This window comes from Chiloscyllium punctatum, chromosome 49 (assembly GCF_047496795.1).
Source record: "Chiloscyllium punctatum isolate Juve2018m chromosome 49, sChiPun1.3, whole genome shotgun sequence".
Classification (NCBI taxonomy): domain Eukaryota; kingdom Metazoa; phylum Chordata; class Chondrichthyes; order Orectolobiformes; family Hemiscylliidae; genus Chiloscyllium; species Chiloscyllium punctatum.
Genome location: NC_092787.1, coordinates 45,869,153 through 45,896,324, shown reverse-complemented (window position 1 = coordinate 45,896,324; position 27,172 = coordinate 45,869,153). Strand labels below are relative to the sequence as shown.

Genomic DNA, 27,172 nt, shown 5'->3' with positions numbered 1-27,172 from the left:
GGATGGTCTCCTGTGTCGGGAAGTTCGATGATTCGTATCTTTCTGTGAATCTCTGCTATTTTGAGGAGCTGCTATGGGGAGGATTTGAACTCATGTCACACATGTTACTGCCAGCTCTCTCCTCCAGGCTAATCAGAGGATGATAGGTGTGTGAACGGGCTTTCTGCACTTTCGCTGACTCACTCCATGAAGCGCGAGAGGCTGTAGTTCACCAGTAACATTCCCAGTCCCTGGCACGTTGAACAACATCTGTCTGTTCTTGATAGCTTGACAAGGCAACAATGGAAACTGCAACAGAGTTAGCAGAGCTTTAAGATTTTCTCTCTCTCTCTCTTCAAATGTTTAGTAACAATCCAACAGAATGTATTTCTGCTTCCAATAAAACAGCCTCTTCATTCAGCTTGTCAGAAATGTGGAGAGCTAGCCTTCAATGGTGACCAAAGGTAGACAGTAGATCACAGTCAGGAACAACAGCTTTAATGATTTAGTGGGGCAAAAGTTCAAAAGAATAATACAGGTGAGACTTACTAAAGAGGGAAACCCTAATCTTACAACTCAGTGATCTGAAGTGAGACCAGGTCTCTGGTAAGATTAGTTCAATCCTACAGCAAATTCAGTACCTTTAAAAACAACAGCTGCCCTGAGAGGAGAGCTGAAAGGGAGGCTTGTGTCAAGTTTTCATTTTCCACGCTGCTCTGAATACAGTGAGCTTGGCTCCTGGCAGAATGTAGTAATTAGCAGCACTCCCCGAATAGAGCTATTCAGTGGCAGAATCACCTTGGCAATTACTGCGTCTCAACTTTCAGGGGCTTCCATTGTCCTAGCTGCTGTTTTTGGCTTAAAGACAGGATTCTGACAAATATCTTCCTCCTCTGTGTTGCCTCTTTCTTTTCCACCTACTGCAGATTGATTTAGATTCTAGAGAGGCTGTACTCACAGTCTTACCCAACCAGGCACAACAAAGACTAGATAACACCACCGCATTCCATCAATAAAGTGTGAAAGGAAGAAAAATCTTGTATTTCCTTGGCCCAGTCATGAACCCAGGATGTCCCATAATCCTTCACAGCCAGTAAAGTATTTTTTGAAGTTGGAATGTAGGAAACATTGCAGTCAATTTACATATAAGATCCTATAAACAGCAATGAGATAATGGCTACATATTAATGATCTAGCTCTTGACATACAGGAGACAATTTCAAAGCGTGCAGATGATACAAAACATGGGACCGTTGCAAACTGTGAGGAGGGCAGTGCAGAACTTTAAAATGACAGGGCAAGCTTGTGGAACAGGCTGTAGTTTAATAAGGAGAAGTATGAGGTCATAGAGTCATACAGCACGGACACAGACCTTTCAGTCTAACCAGTCTGTGCCAACCATAATCCCAAACTAAACTAGTCCCATCTGCCTGCTCCTGGCCCATATCCTTCCAAACCTTTCCTAACCAAATGCTTTTTAAACATTGTAACTGTACCCGCATCAACCACTTCCTCTGCAAGTTCATTCCCCACACAAAGCACCCTCTGTGGAAAAAAAAACTGCTCCTCAGGTCTTTTTTAAATTTCTCACCTTAAAAATGTGTCCCTAGTCTTGAAAGATAATTACCATTAACTCTACTATTTTATAAACTTCTATCAGGTCACCTCTCAACCTCGTACACTCCAGTGAACAAGTTCCAGCCTATCCGACTTGTCTTTATCTGGTAGGAAGGACAGAGTCTAAAACAGTGAGTACAGTACTTAATAGAGTAGCAGAGGGGCCTGAGTACACAGGTACATTGATTATTGAAGGTAGCAGTTCAGATGAAGACAGCAGTTAATAAAGCACACTGTATTCTGGGCTCTATCTACTGGGGTATTGCATATAAGTCCAAGGACGTGATACTAAACTTAGACAAGACTCTTGTTAGACCTCAGCTGGAGTAATGCGTGTAGATCTGGGCACCACATAGAACATTATAGAGCAGTACAGGCCCTTTGGCCTTCGATGTTGCGCCGACCTGTGGAACCAATCTGAAGCCCATCGAACCTACACTATTCCATTCTCATCCATATGCCTATCCAATGACCATTTAAATGCCCTTAAAGTTGGCAAGTCTGCTACTGTTACAGACAGCGTGTTCCATGCCCCTACAACTGTCTGAGTAAAGGAACTACTTCTGACATCAGTCCTATATCTATCACCCCTCAGTTTAAAGCTACGTCCCCTTGTGCTAGCCATCACCATCTGAGGAAAAAGGTTCTCACTGTCCACCCTATCTGACCCTCTGATTATCTTACGTCTCAATTAAGTCACCTTTCAAATTTCTTCTAATGAAACCAGCCTCAAGTCCCTCAGCCTTTCCTTATGAGGCCTTCCCTCCATACACTGTAGGATAGACGTGAATGTATTGGAGAAAATGCAGAAGAGGTTGATGAGAATGATTCCAGGCTGTGACTGTTCTCCTTAGAGAAAACAAGGCTCAGAGGGGACTTGGTAGAAGTTTTGAAAACCATGAGGGGTTTGGCGAAAGTAGATGGAGAAACTGCTCTTGCTTGTAAAAGGAACAAGTACAAGATGGCAGAGATTTGAAGTGATTTACAAACAGAGCAAACGTGATGAGAGAAAATGTCTTCACATTTGTTCCCAGAAATATGGCTGGGGCAGGTTCAATTGAGCCATTTGGGCGGCACGGTGGCACAGTGGTTAGCACTGCTGCCTCACAGCGCCAGAGACCCGGGTTCAATTCCCGCCTCAGGCGACTGACTGTGTGGAGTTTGCACATTCTCCCCGTGTCTGCGTGGGTTTCCTCTGGGTGCTCCGGTTTCCTCCCACAGTCCAAAGATGTGCAGGTCAGGTGAATTGGCCATGCTAAATTGCCCATAGTGTTAGGTTAGGGGTATGGGTGGGTTGCGCTTCGGTGGGTGCGGTGTGGACTTGTTGGGCCGAAGGGCCTGTTTCCACACTGTAAGTAATCTAATCTAATCCATTCAAGAGGGCATTAGATGGATTATTAGAATAGAAACAAGGCATACGGGTGTGGGGTGGGGAGGGGGGAAAGCAGGGGGAATGGCATGAATTCATAATGTTCACTGGAGAGTTGCAGACATGGGTCAAATGGCCTCTTTCTGCACAGGAATAACTCTGTGATTGAATCTATGTTTACAACGTTGGCTGAAGGATTAATGTTGGTCAGGGCACTGGGGAAACCTCTACTGATTTTCTTCCAACCTACAACCCCACTTAAGAGGGCAGACGAGGTTTAATCGAAGGACCACATCATTAACAGTGCAGCACTCTCTCACCCTCTCATGATTTATTGGAGCGTCAATCTGGATTTTGTGCTCATGTATCTGGGGGTCAGAGCCCACAACCTCTAACTCAAAAGGTAAGTCTGCTACTGTTGGATGACAGTTAAACAAAGTGTGGCAAAAACCACCTCAAGGTCTTCAATCTTTCAATGCAGACACAATCACAGTTATTTCAGGCGCCAGGAGTCAGCTATTTGGTCCATCCAAACCACCCTCACTCTCCTTAGAGCAATCCAGTCGGTCTCAGTCCCAGAGTCTTTCTGTGGACCTGTGAAACGCACATACAGGCCAGTCTGTCAGGAGGATGCCAAAGATTTGAAGTAGCAAGTGACAAAACTCAGACAGAATGGAAGTCCTCAGCCGAGGCACATGATTTCCTAACTTTGAGGAGGCCAAATTGTATTGCTTTGTCTCTAAGTGTGAGGAAGAGAATCTCACCTCTCTATTGGACACTGCACCTGTGTTCGGAAGGTGATCTACACACTTGATGCTGGCCAACTGCTTTCTCCCAGGGCTCTGGGCTGCAAGAGCTTGCTTGACTTTTTGAATTATATCCATTGCTTTGTGCCTACCTACACTTCACTATACTGCTATCCTCTAGCGACTCTCTATCTTACGAGTCTTTGATCTCTCACATTGTTTCTTCTTCTGTCTTAGCTTAGTTCAACATAAAGCACCTCCTGCCTCAGTATCAGAGAGGGTGCAGGTTGAAGAACCCCATTTCCTGCCTCCCAAATTAAGAGATTTTACACAAAATGTAGGCTGGTAATTCAGTGTGGTACTAAAGGAATGCTGCGCCGGCAACAGGGCGGCACAGTGGCTCAGTGGTTAGTACTGCTGCCTCACAGCGCCAGGGTCCTGGGTTCGATTCCAGCCTCGGACAATTGTCTGTGTGGAGTTTGCACATTCTCCCCATGTCTGTGTGGGTTACCTCTGGGTGCGCCAGTTTCTTCCCAAAATCCAAAGATGTGCAGGTGAATTGGCCATGCTAAATTGCCCACAGTGTTCAGGGATGCATAGGTTAGGTGCATTAGTTAGGGATAAGTGTAGAATATTAGGGTAGAGGGAATGGGTCTGGGTGGGTTACTCTTCAGAGGGTCGGTGTGGACTTGTCAGGCCGAATGGCCTGGTTCCACACTGTAGGGATTGTATTCCATTCTATGAAGTATAGAGTCTTTTAGTTGTGATGTTAAACCGAGGCATCATCTGCTCTCAAGTGGGAATAAGATCCCCGATGACCTGTCACAGCCAATAATGATGCCTTTAAACCACGAAAAGGTTTTATGGCAAGTTCTTTTATCCATCACAAATAATTAACCAGTTCCTGATCTCTACCAAAACGTGTAACAGCTTGTTCTATCTCTTTCCTGTGTATGCATGTGTCTTTCCCCGTTTCTTATATTCTTTTCGGTGCTAATCATTTTTTATCTTCTAACCTGGTAGGAATCTACAACTAAAACATCTCTCCAAGAATGTTGTCTGTGCTGTTCACTGTCTTCAATGCATTCCCTTTCTTTTCCTATAACTATGTTCTCTGCTACAGCAATCAAGAACGAGGGCGTAACCTTAAAGTTAAAGCTTGGCCAGGCAACAGCAATGCTCATTTATCTGGGAGATAGGAAAATTGTAAAAGATGGCTCTCTCCCCGAGAAGGTTTAAAGTGTTAGGAAGATTGGAGGTTTGGAGATAAAGATCATTAGATTTATGCCTGTTTCAGAGTATCAAGGGAAATGGAGATAAGGTAGAAAAATGAAGTTAAAGCACTGATCTGCTCGAGTCTAATTGAATGATGGAATAGGCCCAAGGGTGTGAATAGCTTACTCACGTTCCTAATTTTCTTTATAAAGTTATTTATGAGCCCTGAGGTAGGAAGCAGATTTTATATAAATTAGGCAATTTTAAATAATTAGTACCTCCAACCCAGAGCAGACAATGTTTTTGCTTTCTTCATTTTTTCTTCAATCTTCTTTCTTTACAAAAGATTTAGATAGTTTAGGAGAGTGGTCCAAGAAATGGCTAAGAAATTCAATGTGTGTAAATGTGAAGTCTTGCACTTTGGAAAAAAGAATACAGGCATGGACTATTTTCTAAACGGTGAGAAAATTCCTAAAGCCAAAGTACAAAGGGATCTGGGAGTGCTAGTCCAGGATTCTCTAAAGGTTGACTTGCAGGTTGAGTCCATGACTAAGAAGGCAAACGTAATGTTGTCATCTATCTCATGAGGGTTGGAATGTAAAAGCAACAATGTGTTAACTGAGACTTTATAAAGCTCTGGTTAGGCCCCATTTAGCATACTGTGTCCAGTTTTGGGCCCCAGACCTCAGGAAGGACATACTGGCACTGGAGTGTGTCCAGCGGAGATTCACACGGATGATCCCTGGAATGGTAGGTAGGCCTAACATACGATGAACGGCTGAGGATCCTGGGATTGAATTCATTAGCGTTTAGAAGGTTGAGGAGAGATCTAACAGAAATGTACAAGATAATGCATGGCTTAGAAAGGATGGACACTGGGAATTTGTTTCCGTCAGGTGGGGATACTAGGATATTAGAATTAGAGGGGGGGTCAATTTAAAACGGAAATGAGGAGACATTTCTTCAGCCAGAGAGTGGTGGGCCTGTGGAATTCTTTGCCATGGAGTGCAGTGCAGGCCAGGACGTTAAATGTCTTCAAGGCAGAGATTAATAAATTCTTAATCTCACGAGGAATTAAGGGGAGAGTGCAGGTAAGTGGCGTTGAAATGCCCATCAGCCATGATTGAATGGCGGAGTGGATTCGATGGGCCGAATGGCTTTACTTCCACTTCTATGACTTGTGGTCTTATCTTCCCGAAAATAGAAATTATGGACAAAATAAACTTCATACATTATTCACCACGCTGTTGATATTTCCCCAACACACTTGTGGGCTCATTAGAGGGGTGCAGTACAGGGTGAGAAATTGTTCTCCACTGTTGTGGATTGTCTCAGTGGTTGTGTTGAACTTGGCCACGACCCCAGACAGTGGCAGACGCTACGTAGTGAATCAGCCATGGCACTGCTTATCAGTTAGCCGGAGCCATGTATCTCTTCCTGTGTTGGTCATTTTGGGAAGTTGTTCAAGTTTGTCCTGTGTTATTGTCCAAGTCAATGTTCTAATATTAATGTCCAATTTGTCTCTTTTACTCTTCACATTCGAGTGTGAAGCTTAGTAAATATAAGAAGCGGAAGTAAATACAAAGTAGAGTACAAGTGGATATAGGAGCAGGAATTTTAGGCGTTTATCCAGGGTGCAGATGACACAATGACACCAAGATGTTCCATAATCAGCGTTGAGGATGTCTCCTGTTACACACACTGAGATGACCTGATTCACCTTACCACTTGTGGGGCTGGTGGTGTTCAAAGGAACAGGGAGAGGAGTTGCCAGGGAACTGAGCATATCTTCCACTGCCGAATGTTGGCCTCCGCAAGATCCCATCAAAGTCCTTAGTGCCTTCGCAAACACTCCTTCCCCGTTGGGCACTCGCAGGCCAGGAACTCCTGTGAATTAGTATGAATGTTGGATCCCTTCACTGATGCTTCAAAGGTGGCCTCAAAGAATGCCTTCCATCTTCGTGAAAGTGTCTGACAAGAAAATGTTTGAAGTAGACTAGTTGCTCTGGGAGTCTCTCGTCAGGTACATGAGCACATGACCTGGTCATGAAACCTGATTAGTGCCCCCTGTTAGCCTGGGAGAGAATGCAGGCATTCCACCACCTATTCTGCCAACAACTCTGAAACATTTTACATAGAGAGCATTGATGATGTTTATCCAGTGCTTGGAGGTAACTGCTGTAGACTGTCAAAGTCTCTGAAGTATTTTGGACCTGCAACTGGCTCTGAGGAAGGGTTACTGGACCTGAAACGTTAACTCTGATTTCTGTCCACAGATGCTGCCAGACCTGCTGAGCTTTTCCAGCAATTTCTGTTTTTGTTTCTGATTTACAGCAGCCACAGTTCTTTCAGTTTTTATCAAATCAAAGGGCCTTTTTCTGTTCTTGAAAACACTATGACTAATCAGTCAGCGAGTGGCCAAGGATGAACCAAGGAGTAGAGAGGCTGAGGACAAGACAGCAATTAAGTTGGGCACAACGTGACACTGGGTAGTGGGCCATAACTGGCTTAAAATTGGGAAAGAAAGAAATTGAAAACAGTACAAAATATTAAAATTAAAGACAATTGGAATCAACATATAAAAAAGCATGAACATGTGAGAAATATCACATTTTGTGATGGCAAGATAGCGGAAGTAATCTCTACCCATTGGCTAATGCTGAATAATACAACGGTTAAAACTTCAGTGCCATCTGATGGACAGATCCCACAATTACACCATGACCAAAGGCTGTTGACATAGGAAAATTACATTGAAAATGTAGACATTTAAATTCACTACTGGAAAGGTTGATACAAAACTGAGATCAAAAACATATCAACAGGAGATCGGAAGAGCATAATGAGAGCTGTGTAGCGTGCCGGGTACTCATGTGACTCAGCCAACGTTGTCTATCTTATACGGTGCAGGCAAGGATGCCCGGAGGCATGGTACATTGGGGAAACCGAGCAAAGGCTACCACAACGGATGAATGGGCACTGCACAACAATCAATAGACAGGAGGGTTCCCTCCCAGTTGGGGAACACTTCAGTGGTCCAGGTCATTCAGCCTCGGACCTTCGGGTGACCATCCTCCAAGGTGGACTTCGGGACAGGCAGCAGAGAAAAGTGGTCGAGCAGAGGCTGACAGCTAAGTTCGGTACCCATAGGGAGGGCCTCAACCAGGACCTTGGGTTCATGTCACATTACAGGTGATCACCATTGCACGATACACACACACACACAGGGACGCAGGTACACACAGACGCGCACACAGACACCCACATACACCCTTATAGACACACACACTCCCACACTCACACATGCACCCCCTCACAGACTTAAGACACTCTGCACTCACTACACACACACACACACACACACACACACATTTTCTCACACTCACAATCTCCACCCCAGACAGACACACACACAGACAAAGACCCACAGGCACACACACATTTTGTGGGGTGAATTTGTACTTGCAGAGTTACATTGTACTTTGCTCAAAAACTGCATACATTCATGTAGAACTCTGAGCTCAAAAACTGCATGAATTTATGTAAAACTCTGTTATCTCACTTTTTAGATTAGAATTAATCTAAACATCATGGCATAGACAGAGAACACAGGGGGCTAACATCTTCAACATATTGTCTAGCTATCACCATTGTTAACAGCTAACCCGAGAATGCAACTTTTAAAAAAAGGTTTTGTGATTTACACATGAAAGAAGTGAAACTATCACTGTATTCTAACAGATGAAAGGCTTAACAGACAATCAATTTTTCAATGTATAATTTCAGTTTCATCACACTGTAAATTTTTGCAAAAAATTCTGTGTTACGATCGAGCCCTCCACAATCACCTGATGAAGGAGCGTCGCTCTGAAAGCTAGTGTGCTTCCAATTAAACCTGTTGGACTATAACCTGGTGTTGTAAGATTTTTAACTTGGTCTAAGTATAGGATGATGACAGTAGGAGGGAGATTTCAGAATCATGGTTACTACTTCCAATGACATGATTAAAGAAAAAAAATGCTTACATACGGGATTCCCAGTTTACATACACAGCAAGTTCCAACAAGGAGAAACTGCCATAAAAACACCCAACTGGAAACCATAACAACGTGACATCCAGGCAAGAAATGTGTACAAACAGAATACTATTTCTACATCAGTGGACAGGCATGCAGTATAAAAATGTAGCAAAGAGACTGGATAGTTAGGGGGACAGATAGGAGGTTCTGTGGGAACGACAGAGGGAGTGTGTTCCCTCCCAGGTGCCAGAGTTCATGATGTCTCTGATCATGTTTTCAGGATCCCTGAGGGGGAGGGGGGGGAGCAGCCCCAAGTCGTGGTCCACATAGGCACCAACGACATAGGTAGGAAGGGAGATGAGGAGTTAAGGCAGAAATTCAGGGAGCTAGGGTGGAAGCTTAGAGCTAGATCAAACAGAGTTGTTATCTCTGGTTTGTTGCCTGTGCCATGTACTAGCGAGGCAAGGAATAGGGAGAGAGAAGAGTTGAACATGTGGCTACAGGGATGGTGCAGGAGGGAGGGTTTTGGATTCCTGGATAATTGGGATTCTTTCTGGGATAGGTGGGACCTCAACAAACAGGATGGTCTTCACCTGAACCAGAGGGGTACCAATATCCTGGGGGGCACTTGCTAATGCTGTTCAGGAGGGTTTAAACTAATTCAGCAGGGGGATGGGAACCTAAATTGTAGTTCGAGTATACAGGAGGTTGAGAGTTGGGGTGAGGGAGGGGGGACATTGATAGTCAAGGACAGTATTATGGTGGCAGAAAGGACATTTGAGGGTTTGTCTACTGAGGTAGTACGGGCTGAGGATAGAAACAGGAAAGGAGAGGTCACCCTGTTGGGAGTTTTCTATAGGCCTCCAAACAGTTCCAGAGATGTAGAGGAAAGGATAGCAAAGATGATCCTCAATAGGAGCGAGAATAATAGGGTAATTGTTATTGGGGACTTTAACTTCCCAAATATGGACTAGGAATACTATAGTTCAAGTATTTTGGACAAAAACTGACCCATCTAATGTGTGCAGGAGGGTTTCCTGACATAGTGTGTAGACAAGCGTACAAGGGCGAGGCCACATTGGATTTGGTACTGGGTAATGAACCCAGCCAGGTGTTACATTTGGAGGGAGGTGAGCATTTTGGTGACAGTGACCGCAATTTGGTTATGTTTACTTCTAGGTTTATGGAAAGGGATAGGTATATACAGCAGGCCAAGAGTTTTAGCTGGGGGAAAGGCAATTACAATGTGATTAGGCAAGGTTAAGGATATATAGGATGGGGAAGGAAACTGTATGGGATGCGCACAATTGAAATGTGGAACTCATTCATGGAACAGGTCCGCGGATCATTGATAAGTATGTACCTGTCAGGCAGGAAGGAAGTGGTTGAGTGCGGGAGCGATGGAAATTTAATTTCTTGTCAAGAGGAAGAAGGCAGCTTATGTTAGGATGAGATGCGATTGCTCAGTTTTAGGGCACTTGAGAGTTACAGGTTAGCCAGGAAAGACAGAGAGAGCTAAGAGGAGCCAGGAATGGACATGAGAAGTTGCTGGCAGATTGGACCAACAAAAATCCTAAGGCTTTCTATCAGTATATCAGGAATAAAAGACTGACGAGAGTAAGAATAGTGGCAATCAAGGACAGTTGTGCATGGAGTCAGAGAAGATAGGGGAATTGCTAAATGAATACTTTTATTCAGTATTCATAATAGAAAAAGACACGATTGTCAAGCAGAATACTCAGATACAGGCTACTAGACTAGATGGGATTGACATTCATGAGGAGGTGGTGTTAGCAATTCTGGAAAGTGTGAAAATAGATAAGTCTTCTGGGCCAGATGGGATTTATCCTAGGATTCTGTGGGAAGCCAGGGAGGAGACTGCCAAACCTTTGATCTTTATGTCACCATTGCCTACAGGAATAGTGCCAGAAGACTGCAGGATAGCAAATGTTGTTCCCTTGTTCAAGAAGGGGAGTAGATTCAACTCTGCTAATTATAGACCAGTGAGCCTTACTTCGGTTGTGGGTAAAGTGTTGGAAAGGGTGATAAGAGGTAGGATTTATAATCATTGAGAAAGGAATAAGTTGATAAGGGACAGTCAGTAAAGTTTTGTGAAGGGTAGGTCATGCCTCACAAACCTTATTGATTTCTTTGAGGACGAGACCAATCAGGTGGATGAGGGTAAAGTGGTTGGTGTGGTGTATATGGATTTCAGTAAGGCATTTGATAAGGTTCCCCACGGTAGGCTATTGCACAAAATACACAGGCATGGGATTGAGGGTGACTTAGCGTTTTGGATCAGAAATTGACTAGCTGAAAGAAGGTGGTGGTTGATGGGAAATGTTCATCCTGGAGTTCAGTTACTAGTAGGGTACCGCAATGACCTGTCTTAGGTCCACTGCTGTTTGTCATTTTTATAAATGACCTGGATGAGGGCATAGAAGGATGGGTTAGTAAATTTGTGGATGACACCAAGGTTGGTAGATTTGTGGTTAGTGATGAAGGTAGTAGGTCACAGAGGGACATAGATAAGCTGCAGGGCTGGGATGAGAGGTGGCAAATGGAATTTAAAGCAGAAAAGCATGAGGTTATTTATTTTGGAAGGAGTAACAAGAATGCAGAGTACTGGGTTAATGGTAACATTCTTGATAGTGTAGATGAGCAGAGACACCTCGATGTTCAGGTATATAGATCCTTGAAAGTTGCCACCTAGGTTGATGGGGTTGTTTGGAAGGCATATGGTGTGTATTAGCTTTTATTGGTAGAGGGATTGAGTTTTGGAGCCATGAGGTCATGCTGCAGTTGTACAAAACTCTGGTGCGACTGCACTTGGAGCATTGCGTTCAGTTCTGGTCACTGCAATATAGGAAGGATGTGGAAGCTTTGGAAAAGATTTAGAGGAGATTTACTAGGATGCTGCCTGGTATGGAGGGAAGGTCTTAGAAGGAAAGGCTGAGGGCCTTGAGGCTGTTTGCATTAGAGAGGAGGTTGAGAGGTGACTTAGTTAAGACATGTAAGATAATCAGGAGGTTAGATAGGGTGGACAGTGAGCGCCTTTTCCTCGGATGGTGATGGCTAGCATGAGGGGACATAGCTTTAAATTGAGGAGTGATAGATATAGGACAGATGGCAGAGGCAGTTTCTTTACTCAGAGTAGTAGGGGGCGTGGAATGCATTGCCTGCAACAGTAGTAGACTTGCCAACTTTAAGGGCATTGGATAGACGTAAGGAGGAGAATGGAAGAGAGTAGGTTAGAAGGGCTTTAGATTGGTTTTACAGGTCAGCGCAACATCGAAGGCTGCAGAGCACAGTGATGTTCTATGAAAATAAATGTGCTTTTTTTTATTCATTAAGGGAAGGACCTATTTTCCTTTGACATCATCTTATGATACGTGCAAGGCTGAAAGCACCTAATAAGTGATGTGTAATAGCACACAATGATCCAGCTGCTGTACAATGTCTCTGTAGAGAATGCATGAGTAAATGCACTGTGTTTTCTGCACTTCCCAAAGAATCACAGCCTCATAAGGTGGTCTATTGTGCTGGTCCCAGCTCTTTGAAAGGTCTATCTAATTGGTTCCACTTTTATCACACAGGCTGGCAAATTTTTCATTTCCAATTATTCATCTAATTACCTTTGACATTACTATTGAATCTGGCAGGTTCTGTATCTTAGCTGGCTGTGTAAGAATCTCTATATATCCCTCTTTTTTTTGTCAAGTACCTTAAAGTAAGGTCCTCCACTTACCAACCCTGCATCCAGTTGAAATAGTTTCTCCCCAGCGACTGGATACATTGGGGTTAAAAAGAGCCCAATCTACCTCCATCTATCACTTCACTTGATTCCCATTCAGCTCTCCAATCTCAATAAAAAGACATCAAACACAATCAGTTCTGAGGAAGAGTTGCTCAATCTGAAACATTAATTCTGATTTCTCTCCACAGATGCTGTCAGACCTGCTGTGCTTTTCTGGCAATTTGTTTCTGTTTCAAACATCATGCCATAGAATCATATATTCCCTACAGTGTGGAAACAGGCCAGTTGGCCCAACAAGTCCACACCGACCCTCCAAAGAATATCCCACCCAGACCCATTCCTGTACCCTATTACTCTACATTTCCCCTGACTAATGCACCTAACCGACACATCACCGAACACGACAGGCAATTTAACTTGGCCAATTCACCTCATCTGTGGGTGGGAGCTGGAGCAGCTGGAGGAAATCCATGCAGACACGGGGAGAATGTGCAAAAAAACTCCATACAGGCAGTCGCCGGAGACTAGAATCGAACCTGGGTCCCTGGCGCTGTGAAGCAGCAGTGCTAACCACTGAGCCACCGTGCTGCCCATGTTCTAATCTATGGATTAAAACAAAAGAGCGAATGCCAGTTCAATTGATTTTCATAAAGGTCACCATGAAGGTCCCAGCTTCTGAAACTTGCCCCTTACCTGAAGCATGGTGACCTTCAGGTTAACCCCACCACCAGTTTCCTCTCTTTAATGAGAGTGCAGCCCATGGCCCTCCGGCACTTTGGCAAGTTACACAACTTATAAAAATAGGTGAGGGGAAGAGAAAGGTGACGACAATCGTAAGAAGGAAATCCCAGCTGAAGACCTATCTATGGCCCTGTACATTTCTGGATTTCAAAAGTACTCAGCAAAGTCCCCAACATCTATACCTTATATTCAGTGATCAGAATAGCCCATCCCTTAGCTCTCTCAAACATCAGAAACTGCAGCAGTGAATGATCATTCAGTAGCTTGACCTACTTGTGCCTTTCAGTGTACATTTGAAATGCTAATCCAACATCATGACAGTGACTACATTTTAAATATACTTCACTGGCTGCTGAGTGTCTTGGAACGCGCTGACACCTTGCAAGGTGCTGGTTAAATGCAGGTCTTTAGTTTACTCACATAATTACTCACACCATTTTAAACACTGACAATTTGGTTCAATAAACTAGCTGTCTTTGTGAATCGTGCTGTATGTAAATAAACCATGGTTAAGCCATTGAGGAAGGCTTTTTCAGACATGTCAGACTAAAATTTTTCTTTAAATCATTTCAAACTGATAATAATTCTTATAGCTCAAACAGTGACAGCATGAGCAAGCAACAGTCAATGTGGGTGCTCAGTCAGTCACTGGGATATTTCATCACCTTCTGAGTAACTAGGGAGCTGTGAAAACTCCATCTCCAAGGGCAAGAGCTGAGATGGAAGGTCGCTAGGTTCAATGGTCACTGTCTCCATAACAATCTGACAGAACATACAAGCAGACTGCATCCATCACAGCTTTATGGGAACAAAAACAAAAGAATTGGGCATTTAGGAGGTGAAACATTATGGAGGTGGAGATGAGAAGGAATGGCTGTGATATCTCCACATACCAGCTAGTAATGAACCACTTTTCAGGTATTTTAAGAAGTTAATACTGAATAAAGGAGTAGGAAGGTCACTAGGAAAGGAAGATGAAAAGCAAGAAAGCAGCTTTCATTAGAGACTGTGCCTTGGTGTGAAGTCTGGCTACTGCACAAACCTCCTGTGTAATGACATTCTGAAACTAGTTGTTGATTAATTATGATCAGAGTCAGGAGAAATGGCTTAACTCCGTAAAATACTCCCAATCTAAAATTGTTGACTTTAATAGTGGGAATATTGCAATAACAATGATGTGTTGATCTCTAAAGTGTCCTCATTTTCTCATTTTACACTCAATCTTAAACAATCTGTAAGAAGCACAGCAGACAGCAACAGACATATCCACAAACCAGAGTATACAGAGGGTTTTGTAGCGTTCCACAAGCCATGGTTTATACACGTACACAGTCATGTCGTGTTGGGGTAGTGCACCGGAAATCAAATCTAGTCCTGGAATCATCACACAAGTTAAAGGTTTTGTTAAAATAAACAAATTTCCTAACTTATCTGTCATTTTAGATCCAGGTTAACAGAAAACACAGACCATGCCTCTGCATCAATGAATTATGATTTATTATAAATAAGATTGTGGCCACAGGTAAACACTGTGAATGACTGACACGTAATTTGACCAGATAAACCTCTAATCCTCCCTTTCTAAAACCCCCTATCCACACAGACAGACAAAATAACTTCGCTGTTATGGGTGGAAGGAAAAACTGGGAAGGCAGCTCAATGGTCCCTGTCCACAAGATTTGATAGGTGGTCCTCCTCAATCTCTCAAGCGACAGTTAACAGCAACTGGTGAGGGATAATAGACTGGCTTTCTTCAAGTTTTAGATATGTTCCACTGCAGAGTAAAAGATACCAAGTCCCTTTCCAGAGGTCTAAAGGTTTCTGACTTTATTAATCACTCCCACAACTTGTCCAGCTACCAAGGAGCCAATCACATTGCTCTTGGCAGGTGAAAAGCCTCTGCCATTAACTGGTCACCACTCTCAAACCAATCAGCTACATGTTGCAAGTTTCCCCCTGTATATGCCCACACGCTCAAGTCTGCCTGCAGTAGCCTCCACCTACTACTTAAACAAACAGCAAGGAAGGAAACCGATTACAATGTGGGAAAAGTTACTTTTAAAAGATGCAGCAGTCCCTTCCAAACTCGTTAGTCAAAAACAGTCCCTTGCCAATTACACTCCACATTACGAAAATACACACACATGGTTTTCCATAACTGAAACTGTATCAAAAGACTGCAGTAGGGTCAATGGAAGAGTCCTATTCAAAAAAAAAAGAGACAAAGCAAGTAACTGTGGGCTAGCTCTGTTGCTGATCATACTAAGCAATATCACAAGTTAAATATGGATGAGGAAGATCATTTAAGAAATAGGATCACATGTAGTAATATGGCACATTTGTCAAACAATAAGATCATGGATGAACATTTTTACCTGCTCCACCTTCTTATTTCATCCCTACATCCTGTCAATTCCATTCTCATTCAGAAACCTATAAATCGGCTTTAAATATGCTCAATAACTAGGTATCAGCAGTCTCAGGGATTCAATCATTTGAAAGGCAACATTTCTCTTCACCTCAGTCCGAAGAGGCCAGAACTGTGAATCCTAACACTAGGCTCCCTAACCAAGGGAAACATCCTTCCAGCATCAACCATATCAAGCCTCTTTCAGAATTTTATAGTTTTCACTGAGATACAGTCATACTTTGATCTAATTCATCTGTGCCAACCAGTAATCCCAATCCGACCTAGTTCTATTTGCCAGTATTTGACTCAAATCCTTCGAAAGGCTTCCTCTTCATGTACCCATCTAGATGCTTTTTAAATATTGTAATTGTACCCACATCCACCACTTCCTCTAGTGGTTTGTTCCATACATGCACCATCTTCTGCATGAAAACGTTATCGCTCAGGTCCTTTTTAAACCTTTCCTCTCTCACCCAAACCTATACCCTGGAGTTTTGGACTCCTCTACCCTGGGAAAACGACCTTGGCTATTCACCCTATCCGTGCCTCTCATGATTTTATTAATCTCTATATGGTCACCCCTCAGCCCTGCAACCAACATATCATTCTTCTCAACCCAAGGGAATATAGGTCTATGTACCTTTTGACCCAATTAACTTGATCTAGCAAGAAAGATCGTACAGTCTTTTTCTCATAAGTTAAGGTTTTCCTGACTTTCCAACCTCTTAGAATATTCTCAGGGGTTAGTCCCACCTCCCTGTCCCAATGACTGTGTTTCCTGTGATCAGTTTTGGGTAATGTGCAAATGCAGGTGGTATCACCATTTAGCTCCTGGATGTGTCTCTGGCATCAATGTGTTTTGTCCTGGCATTTTAATTGGACAAAGTATTACAGAAGACCTAGTTTTAAGTTTAAATTAGAAACAAATTTATTTACAATAAGTTAAACAAGCACTGAAGAAAAAACAAAACAGTTCCAACTAACTCATGGAGGAGGGGAAATAGTTTTTTTTAAAATCACAATTTTAAGATCAGGACTAATACTCGAGAAACAAAATTGTCACTAGATGTACACATTTCCTGAACCAAAATGTGTTTCTCTGAGATTTCAGTCTCTTTTCAAGGGATTTTCACATTGCCCATAACAGAATAGCATTTTTGCTTAATCCCAGTAAAATACGATCACCTGAACTGCCCTGCCTGTCAAATTCAAAGAAAGGATTTGCCAATCCAATGCAAACTGAACAAATCTGTTTATCTCAACTCTCTCTCTCTCTTCCCCCTAAGGCTGTAACTAAGGAATACCATGAATGGGTGACTTGTGCATTTTCATACATCCCACAATTAAAGAAACAGTATCAGAAAAAGCTTTAACACCACATTTTGAACATTGACTGAGCCTCCCTTGAATAACACAACCCCTGAATGACACTCTCTTGGTTTGACATTGGGAAACTAAGTCAATGAGACAGCATCACACAGCTTCAAATGAGAAGGAGCAATGATGAGATAAATCAAGCAACATTGACACTATGTTAGGAATGTGGTACATTCTGAAAATTTTCTGAAAAATATATATAACTTTAAAAAGTTAATATTTATTGATGCAAAAAGGCATAAAGAGGTATAACTGTGGCCCAGAGAGAGGACTGAGAGATTCTCCTGAGGATATTACAGGAAAGTGGGGAATGCTAGACAAATGAAAGCAAGGGAAGGGCTTAGCACGCAATGTACTCAGTGTTCCTGGTAAAGATAGCACAGCATGACAGCAGCAGAATACATCACACATATTACTCAGGACATCAACAGTTTCCTGAATATTCAGTGTATATCAATTTCTGCAAACGAATACTTTGTACAAAACCAAAAATGGCTTTGAAAAGTCAGTAAACATTCTAAGCAAATTAATAACATTCTGTGCATCGGTCGCATCGACAAGCATTGACTTGCTACAATTATTCAGAGTTCAGATTGTATGACAGATACCATTCTACTCTCCAGTACTACTGAACGTTGAACTTACATCAGAGGGCCGTGCCTTGGTGACATTATCGACCGATCTGTCTTTCAGAATATTGTCGATAACTCCACTCCTGCTCCACAGCTCAAACAGTGTCTTCCCATGCTGATAGCCCACTTCCTGCATTTGAATCACAAGTAAAAGGTCATCTCTAAAGCAGTAGTGAGCACTTATAGAAAGATCCGCGTTTCTTTTGTAACCTTAGGACATCTCAAATGATTTAGAATCCTTGTTGTAATATTTAAGTGCAGTCACTGCAATAACAGGATAGGAATGTCGCAGCTAAATTGTGCACCACAAGATACCTCAAATAGTAATGTGCCAATGACTAGAAAACGTGCCTGTTGATTAAGGGATAATTATTGGCTAAGGCACCAGAGAGAGGTTCTGTCTTTTATTGAGTCATACAGCATGGAGAAGGACACTTCCGTCCAAGGTCCATGCCTGCCATGTTCCCAAACTAAACTAGTCCCACCTGCCTGAATTTATCCCATATCCCTCCAAATATTTCTTATTCATGTACTTATCCAAATGTCTTTTAAATGTTGTAACTGTATCTGCAGCCACAACTTCCTTTGGAAGTTCATTCCACACGTGAACCATACTATGTAAAGAAAAAGTTGCCCCTTATCCCTTTCTTAAAATCTTTCTCCCCTCACCTTAAAAATATGACCACTAGTCTTGAAATCTCCCACTCTTGGGACAACATAACTGTGATTCACTTTATCTACGTACCTCATGATTTTGTATACCCCTCAATCTCCTCCACTCCAGTGAAAGAAGTCCCAGCCTATCCATATTACTCAAACTCTCCATTCCTGGCAACATCCTCGTAAACCTCTTTGGAACACTCTCCAACTTAATAATATCCTGTCTATAGCAGGGAAATCAGAGCTGGACAAGTTATTTAAAATACTTCAATGGAATCACCTCTGACCACCTGAGAGGCAAAACAGGGCCTTAGGATAATTTCTCATATGAAAGTCTTTGACCTTTGACTCAGTACAGCAATGAGGTCTGGGCCAGTTCTTGAACTACAAGTAACAAAAGCAGGAAATTATGTCGAACTTTTATAAAGCTCTCTGCGTGCCACAATTAGAGGATTGCATCCAGTTCTGATCACAGCACTTTTGGAAAGTGCGAGGGTCCTCAGGATGGTGGACAAATGATTTACTAGAATGATTCCAGAGATCTGGAATTTTAATTATGAGGTTAGATTGGAGAAGCTCGGATTGTTCTCCATAGGACAAAGGAGATCATGGAAAGATTCGAATGAAATGCGCAAAATTATAAGTGGCTTAGATAACGCAGAAGTGAAAAAACAATACTGTTCCCAATTGTTGATGGCACTAGGACAAAAGAATGCTAGAATTTGAGGAAGAATATGTTTCTCCCCCTACAATGTGTGATAATGAACTGGAACTCATTGCCCACATGGATTGATGAAAGCAGGGACTTCAATGGCTTTCAACAGGGACTTGCATTGGAACAAACTTGCATGGCTAGGAAAGGAGACAGCGAAGGAATAAAACATAGTACTTTGCACCACAGAGACACAGCATGGACTCAATGGGCCAAATGGCCATTTTCTGTGCTCTGAATAGCAATGGCTTTCTCACTCAGTTACAATGCACGTTAGAAGAACAGATTGAAAAGCAAAGAATTTATGTTAAACTCGGGGTGATCATCAAACAGTCTATTTTGCCTTCAATGATGTTGCATCTCAAGAGTTGTTAGAGCTGCATTTATAGAGACAAACAATAAGGGAACAGATCCATCAATCCAACCCATCCATGCCAACCAGATATCCTAAATTAATCTAGTCCCATTTGCCAGCTTTTGGCCCATATCCCTCTAAGCCCTTTCTCTCCTTATACCCATCTAGATTCCTTTTCAATGTTGTAATTGTACCAACCTCCACAACTTCCTCTGGCAGTTCATTCCATACACACACCACCCCATGTGAAAAAGTTGCCCCTTAGGTCCCTTTTAAATCTTTCCCCTCTCACCTTAAACCTGTGCTCTCTAGCTCTGGATTTCCCTACCCTGGGGAAAAGAACTTGGCTATTTACCCTTTGCATGTCTGTCATGATTTTATAAACCTCTATAAGGTCACCCCTCAGCCTCTGACACTCCAGGGAAAACAGCCCCACAGCCTGTTTAACCTCTCCCTATAGCTCAAGGCCTCCAACCATGGCAACATCCTTGTAAATCTTTTCTACACCCTTTCAAACTTAACAGCATCTTTCATGTGGCAGCAAGATCAGAATTGAATGCAGTATTCCAAACGTGCTCGAACCAATGTCCTGTACAGTTGCAACATGTTCTCCCAACTCTGATACTTCAGTCAAATGGAGCATAATTATCCTGACTTGCAATTTTCAGATGGTAGCCTGTTTCTATGAACTCAAGAGGTCAGTTATGAGTCATAGAATTCGCAGTCTCTAACCTGCTCTTGCAGTCACAGTGTGTATGTCAAATTTCTGGTCAATAACTATTTCCAGAATGTTCAATGATGTAGCCTTCAAACTGGTAATGCCACTAAATGTCAAGGGGAGATGGTTAGACTCTACTGAAATGCAGGTTTCAAATTTACTTAATACAGCTATCAGCTCAAGCGTGGATCTTGTCCTGATCAAGAAACAATGTACCAGCAATATATAGTCACAAAGAACAACAGGTCAAGGAACTGCCAATCATGGAAAAACTAATAAGAAGGACATCAGCAGAATATTTTATAGGGGTCCCGAGACTCTTGGAAGAATCCAAACAGAAGACAGAATCCATTGAGCTTAGCTTTGTTTGAAATAAGAAATTTGTAAGCTTGGTAGGATTTTGTGACTATACTGGATTGACAGATATATTTTTCATTGCAATGAACATAAAGAGAGATCAGACTATAGGAATCAGCAAGGTTTGCAAGGAAGCACAAGCAATGAGTTAGCCAATGAACTGTCCAAGGGAAAGGAGGGAGGAGGAGAAGTTCTTCAAGGTGAGTTTCCTGATGAAGGGCTTATGCCCAAAATGTGGATTCTCCTTCTCCTCAGATGCTGCCTGACCTGTGGCGCTTTTTCAGCACTGCACTTTTCAACTCTGACCTCCAGCATCTGCAATCCTCACTTTCTCCAATGACCAGTCCACCCTACGTGAGCTAACGAATGAATCAGTACTGATGTAACTCTCAGTGCTACATGGCTTGGCGAACAAATATCTACGGTCGATTTAAGATTGATCTTTGAAGCTACAGGGATGTGGAAGAGACAGGATGAAGCAGAATAATCAAACTCCTTATCTTCCCAGGAAGAATCCTCAGTAACAGCATACAGCCATTGCCATTTGCCAATCTCTGGCAGAATAGTGAAATTGCCAGATCACCTGAATTTGTGAAGTCTGAAACTTGAGTAGGAATAAGGTAGAGATGGAGTAGAGGTAAATTTAATTATATATGGAAAAGGTGAAAGGTTTAAAATGAAGAAAAACTCTATGGAGAAGTTTTATTTGGGTGTAAGGCTCTGAAAGGGTTAATATGGAGAAGTACCTTATGCGGCAATGACAATGAGATCATCCAGGCTTGTGGGGAACCTGAAAGATCAATAGCTCCCACTGAGGCCCTTCTCCGAGTATCCACACAACTTGTACTTCGGTGGGATTGGGTCATAATAGTCCCAGCCTCTTTTTTAGAATAAGAACCTTTTTCCATGAGTGTTGCAGGGTCAAAGTCCTGGAACCTATCGACCTAACATTGTGGGCCCACCTACAGCACATGGGAGTCCAGTCGTTAAAGAAGACAGCTCACCATCGTTCTCTCAAGGGCAACTGGGAATGGGCTAGAAATGCTGGCCAGTAATATCCACATCCTGAGAGTGGTCAAAAAAAAAGACTACCTCATGGTTTTTCCTTTATTAAGCTAGAGCCCTGTAGATCTTTACCCTAAAAAGAGAGGATGGTAGCAACAAACCCACCCTGTGGTGAGAACAGTGCAGATGGATTCATACACAGAAGTGCTCAATGATGAGGATTATCTACTTTGCAAAGATCATCAACTAGAAACAAACAGTTTAGTCCTAACTTGTGCCCTCATGAAGTAGAGACATGGCATCTGTTGTCCAGCAAATATATTAGCCCTGCATTGTAGTGTCACCATGATAGCAACTCAGTTTCAGGTACACCTGGTGCTGTTCCTAGCATGGTCTTCCACAGCTTTCACTGAACTAGAATTGGTTACTTGGCTCGATAGTAATGGTAGAGTGAAGAATATGTCAGGTCATCAGGTTAAAGATTTTCATCAGAGTACAATTATACTGATTGCAAAACCAACCCTAACCACTCAGTCTCATGGTACTGCGAGTAAATGTTACGAATCTATTCGAGAAGTGCAATGCAATCAACTGAAGGGTTTGGTGTTTAGTTCCACAAGTACACTGGGTGAGGAACTCCTCTCAATGCTATCATGAACAAATACATCTGTAACAGGTAGAGCAGTGACGACAAGACCAATTAGGTTTTGAGTTTTTGATGCGTGGTTCTTTAATCACATGCAGGTCTTTTAATGGATGGATACTGATCAGCTGCAAAGAATGACAGGCCTGTTCGCGTTCTCGAACCTCAACCAAAGATTCCTACAATAGCTCAGAGTAATGCTCCACTTACTGCAATTTCATCAAATTTGCCAAACTCCAGGGTTTCATAGCGGTCGATCGGAGGTCGAATGTACTCGCAATAGTCACTGTTCTTCACCACCTCCAGCTGCCGCACACAGCAAACATAAGCAAGGCGAGTTTGGATTTCTGCCATGCCCAACACCTGTAATCAGGACAGAATAACAAATGACAAGTGTCCCTGAATGAGAGAAGCTGAGTGAAGCGAGAGCAGATGATTCTCCTAACTGAGGCTACATATGACTGTAGTTTTTATAACAGGATGTTGAAAGAAACAACAACAGCAAACACAAGCAATACTCCAGCTGGTCAGATTCCCTCTTCACAGATGCTGACTGCTCTGACATTTTCTGTTTCAACCAGGCTGCCAACTTCTAACGTAGATAGCAGACTCCTTCCACTCAGGGAGGGGGCATTAACAACCAATACAAGATTTAATCAATGATGGCAGGGAAGAATTCTCCCTGCGGAGAACCACTTTGCCTCTCTACTGGTACGCCGTACTGCTTGTCTGATATTCAGCAGTGGGTGAGCAGAAATTTCATCAAATTGAAGATTGGAAGAGCAAACCCTCAGTCCCCACTACCAATTCTATTCACCTCTCTTCAGGGTGCACAAACTGATTGCAATTGCTGCACCGAATTTGACCCCAAACTGAACGCTATAACTTTCATTCTCATCACCACAAAATTCATCAACATATACCTCTATGATATTTGCCATTTCCTCCCTTGCTTAACTGAAACCCTCAAGCTCTAATACCTTCACATACAGGAATTCCAATACACTCTTGGTGAGCTTTCCACTCTTCATAAACTTAAGCTTGTCCAACATTCTGCTGTAATTACCTCGGCTCAAACCTAGTCACAAACACACATTACAATTGTGCTTCATGGCCTACGCTGGCTCCCCATCTCACTGGAACACCAGTCCCAGCACAGTACAACTGTAGACCATCTCAATGATCCACAAAGCACGTTTTTCCATTACTACCATCATGAATTCACTAATTGTCTGATTTGACTTGTGCCATAAACCAGAGATTATCACTTTTGTGGTTCTGCTTTCTCACTGAATACCTAGCATCTCAAAAACCCCTCAGCAGAGTCTCTTTCGTAACTCCACCTATTTTTGTTGGTATAGCCACCAGATCCTGCCCCTCCCACTTCCCCAGTCCAGAGCAGATCTCCTAAACTATAAACTCTGCCAACGTTCAAGATTTGATTGGCTAGATGGATGAAAGAAAAGGGGTTGAATATTATGGAAACCAGGTGGGTAAATCTGATCAGATTGATTGACTCATATGGTGGGTGAACCAACTTGATTGGTTGGACAAAATGTTCTTTTCCAGGGCTATACCTCTATGGAAGAGGTTTTAATCTGTAACATGTTACAGTAGGGCTCAGATGAGATTATCTTTTAGTTTTTAAAAGGCTAGATTTAGCAATCACAAATTCAATTGGATATGTTTGCTCTCTGTTGAATCAGGCAAGCCAGATTCTCTTCTCTTGTGAGTGTGCTGCATTATCACTGCATTCTTCAACAACAGGGAAGGCTGCCTTCAGGACTGTGTTAAAAATGAAAGGCTACTGATTCTATCACTGCATTAAAGTGAACAAACACAGCAGGGTAGAGACGGCACAGCTCTGCAGAATTATGTTTACTGCTGAAACTCTTGTCCTTGCTAGTTAACTCTAGACTTGGTTATTTTAGTGCCCTCCTAGATAGCCTCTCATACTTTATAAACATGAGATCTTCCAAACCGCTGCCAGTGTCCTTACACGCACCATGGCCATTCAGTCTCTCATTGGCACTTTGCTTCCTAGCTTACATTGGATCCCTGTTATTGAATGCCTTGCTTTAAAAATTCTCATCCTTGTTTTCAAATTCTTCCATTGCATTGCCTTTCCTCACCTGTATAAAAATCAACAGTTCCATATCTCTGCTCTTCTAATCCTGGCCCGAACATCCTTGATTTTCGTTGCTCCACTGTCAATAGTTGTGTTAAGCCTCAACTCCCCCAAAACCTCTCAAATCCTACCTTCTGGCCAGCTGACCCAATCATACCTTATATGGCTTGGTCTCAAACTTTGCTTAATAATGCTGTAATGAAGAGCATCAAGCCCTTTAATAGATTAAAGTTGCTCAATAAATATCAGTGCTTGTGCTGCCGATGACAGCGCTAGTTTTGTTCTGCTTGTCATTGCAGTTACAAGGCACCAGCCACCCCTTCGGGCAGGAGGCTTGCAAGGGTCCTACAGGGATTTTTATTCTTTACCTTCACTTTTGTTGCCCAAGGGTTAAAACGTTTCCATAGTAACCACCAGCCAGAAAGGGAGTCTCCATAATTTGTCAGATCGGTTTCATCCTGGCTGCCAACATCGATTGCTATCACGACCTTTGCACCCAAAGACCGGGCGACATCAGCTGAAAAGGAAAGATAGATAAGTGAGCAAAACGTCTTGACCTTGGACGCAGGACTTCAGGAGACCGGCCACCTGAGTGAGTGAGCAGTGTCCAGCTCTGCAAGAAGTGACCACATTTCCAACCTCTCCAACTGCATCCCCTTGTGACTGATAGTGTTTGAGGAGAACAACCAATGATAGGGACAGTGTGCAGCCTGGCTCACACTCCACTTATAAAAGATGCCAATGTTCACATCAACGTAAACCACAATGACAGAGCTGGAGTGCAGTTCTCTTCAATCACTGATGATTGAGGCCAGAGGTGAGTAGGAGAAACAAAAAAGGCTGGGATTACTCTCCTTTCAGCAGTGAAGATTAAGGGAATAACTTAAAAACTTGAAGGACCTCTTGCTGGACTATAAGATTTCACACTCCAGACTGAGTTACTTTGATGCTCGAGCCTGGACATGTTAGAAACTACTGATGCTTTGACAGGCTCATCATGCTGAGCAGCTAAATTTGCTCTGCAGGCAACGTGAGTTCATTTTCCCCAAGAGCAACTGAACTGATTAATGTTTGGTCCTATTCTGTTCTTGAGAGACACAGAGTGGAAGAAGAACAGGCGTACTGTGGATCATTTCTCAGTGATTGCAAAGTGTGAATGTGAGGTGAAGGCAGCAGTAAACTGACTTGTGGCAGTTCCCCGTCACATTCCATGGCATCAAGTTAGAGAACGTCTAAGATTGAGTGTGAAGAATGTCCATCTTGGTAAAGTGAAATCCCTAATGTGCAATGCACAGCACGCAACTACAGGAGGTGGGAATGTGTTGAATGTTCAGGATTTAGTTGCATTCACATTAACTGGGGTGTGCAGGTGGAAGATTACCTGTGCTGCAGGGTTCCTTATCGCACCCAGGACCATCAGGCTCTTTACAAAGTTTGGGGTAACTGGAGCAGCACTGTTTATGACCAAGGCTTCTTGGGTAACAGGGGACAAAGCTGTGAGATTTTGAAGAGGGAACCAACCACTGTATGGGTTACTGTGCATTGTTGCAAAGTATTTCAGAGCTCCAATACCACATGCGCCCATGTTGGATTGACTGCAATGTAATATTTTAATTTAATAAAGGAAGTCAAATAACTATATGTTCCTAGTTTGCTGCATCTACAAAAATGCAATAAATACACCTAGAATTATTCCACCAATAATTTGACCAACATAATGAGAGCGAAATGAAAGACCATGCCACTATCATAATGTATTCTGTTCGTGAAGGACTGTAAATATTTATATGATGATAATACAGGCTGTCTCCAAACTTGCAAACCGATTACATTCTGGAATCCACTTGCAAGTCAATTTGATCACCAGTCGGAGTACAAAGCAGCCATTTGTAAGTACTGAAAATTATCATATGTCAGGCCTTGAAAATTACAACCATGTATGGTATTGCACTTGTAAATGCAAGCCTTCATAAATTAAACATTCATAAATCAATACTGCTTGTAAAATGTATTTCAACTTGAAATACAGAAATTGGAGCAGACCGTAGCTGCTTGATTTGAAGGTGCTCATTTGTAATGTGTCTTCTCAATATGAACTTAGAACAGTATACAGCATTTTATTTTTCCATAACTTCTAAAATTACATAAAATAAATTGGAAAAAAATAAACAAAGCTTTTTTCTTATTCATTTGAGGGATGTGGGTGTTGCTGGCTGGGTCAGCATTTATTGCCTGTCCCTAGTTGCCCAGGAGGAGCTGGTGGTGAGCTGTCTTCTTGAGGTCCACCTGCTGTTGGTTGACCCACAATACCATTAGAGGGAAACTCCAGGATACTGAACAAGTGACAGTGAAGGAACAAGAACATATTTCCAAGTCAGAATGGTAAGTGACTTGGAGGGCAAATTCTGGTGGCAGTGTTCTCATGTATCTGCTATCTTTGTCTTTCGAGATGAAAGTGGCTATGGGATTGCGAGGTGCTGTCTAAGGGTTGTTAGTGAATTGCATGCATTTTGTAGACAGTACATATTGCTGCCACTAAGCAACGGGGGCAGAGGAAGTGGATGTTTGTGAATGTGGTGCCAATCAAGTGGGCTGCTTTGTCCTGGACGGTGTCAAGTTTCTTGAGTAGTTGCAGTTGCATCCAACCAGGCAAGTGAAGAGTATTCCATCACACTCCTGACTTGTGCCTTGTAGATTAGATTCCCTCCTGTGCGGAAACAGGCCCTTCGGCC

At 42.7% G+C, this 27,172-nt stretch overlaps 1 protein-coding gene across 9 annotated transcripts in view; it reads right to left on the bottom strand.

The window, feature by feature from the left end:
* pnpla7b (patatin-like phospholipase domain containing 7b) overlaps positions 1–27,172 on the bottom strand; it is a 340,731-nt gene that overhangs the window by 14,192 nt on the left and 299,367 nt on the right. For all 9 annotated transcript variants that reach the window (XM_072566409.1, XM_072566407.1, XM_072566410.1 and 6 more), the window contains 3 exons: positions 24,809–24,957; positions 22,523–22,675; positions 17,876–17,992 (listed from right to left, as the gene is read on the bottom strand). In XM_072566409.1, coding sequence (XP_072422510.1) covers positions 17,876–17,992; positions 22,523–22,675; positions 24,809–24,957 — 419 coding nt within the window. The remainder of the gene's footprint in view (positions 1–17,875; positions 17,993–22,522; positions 22,676–24,808; positions 24,958–27,172) is intronic.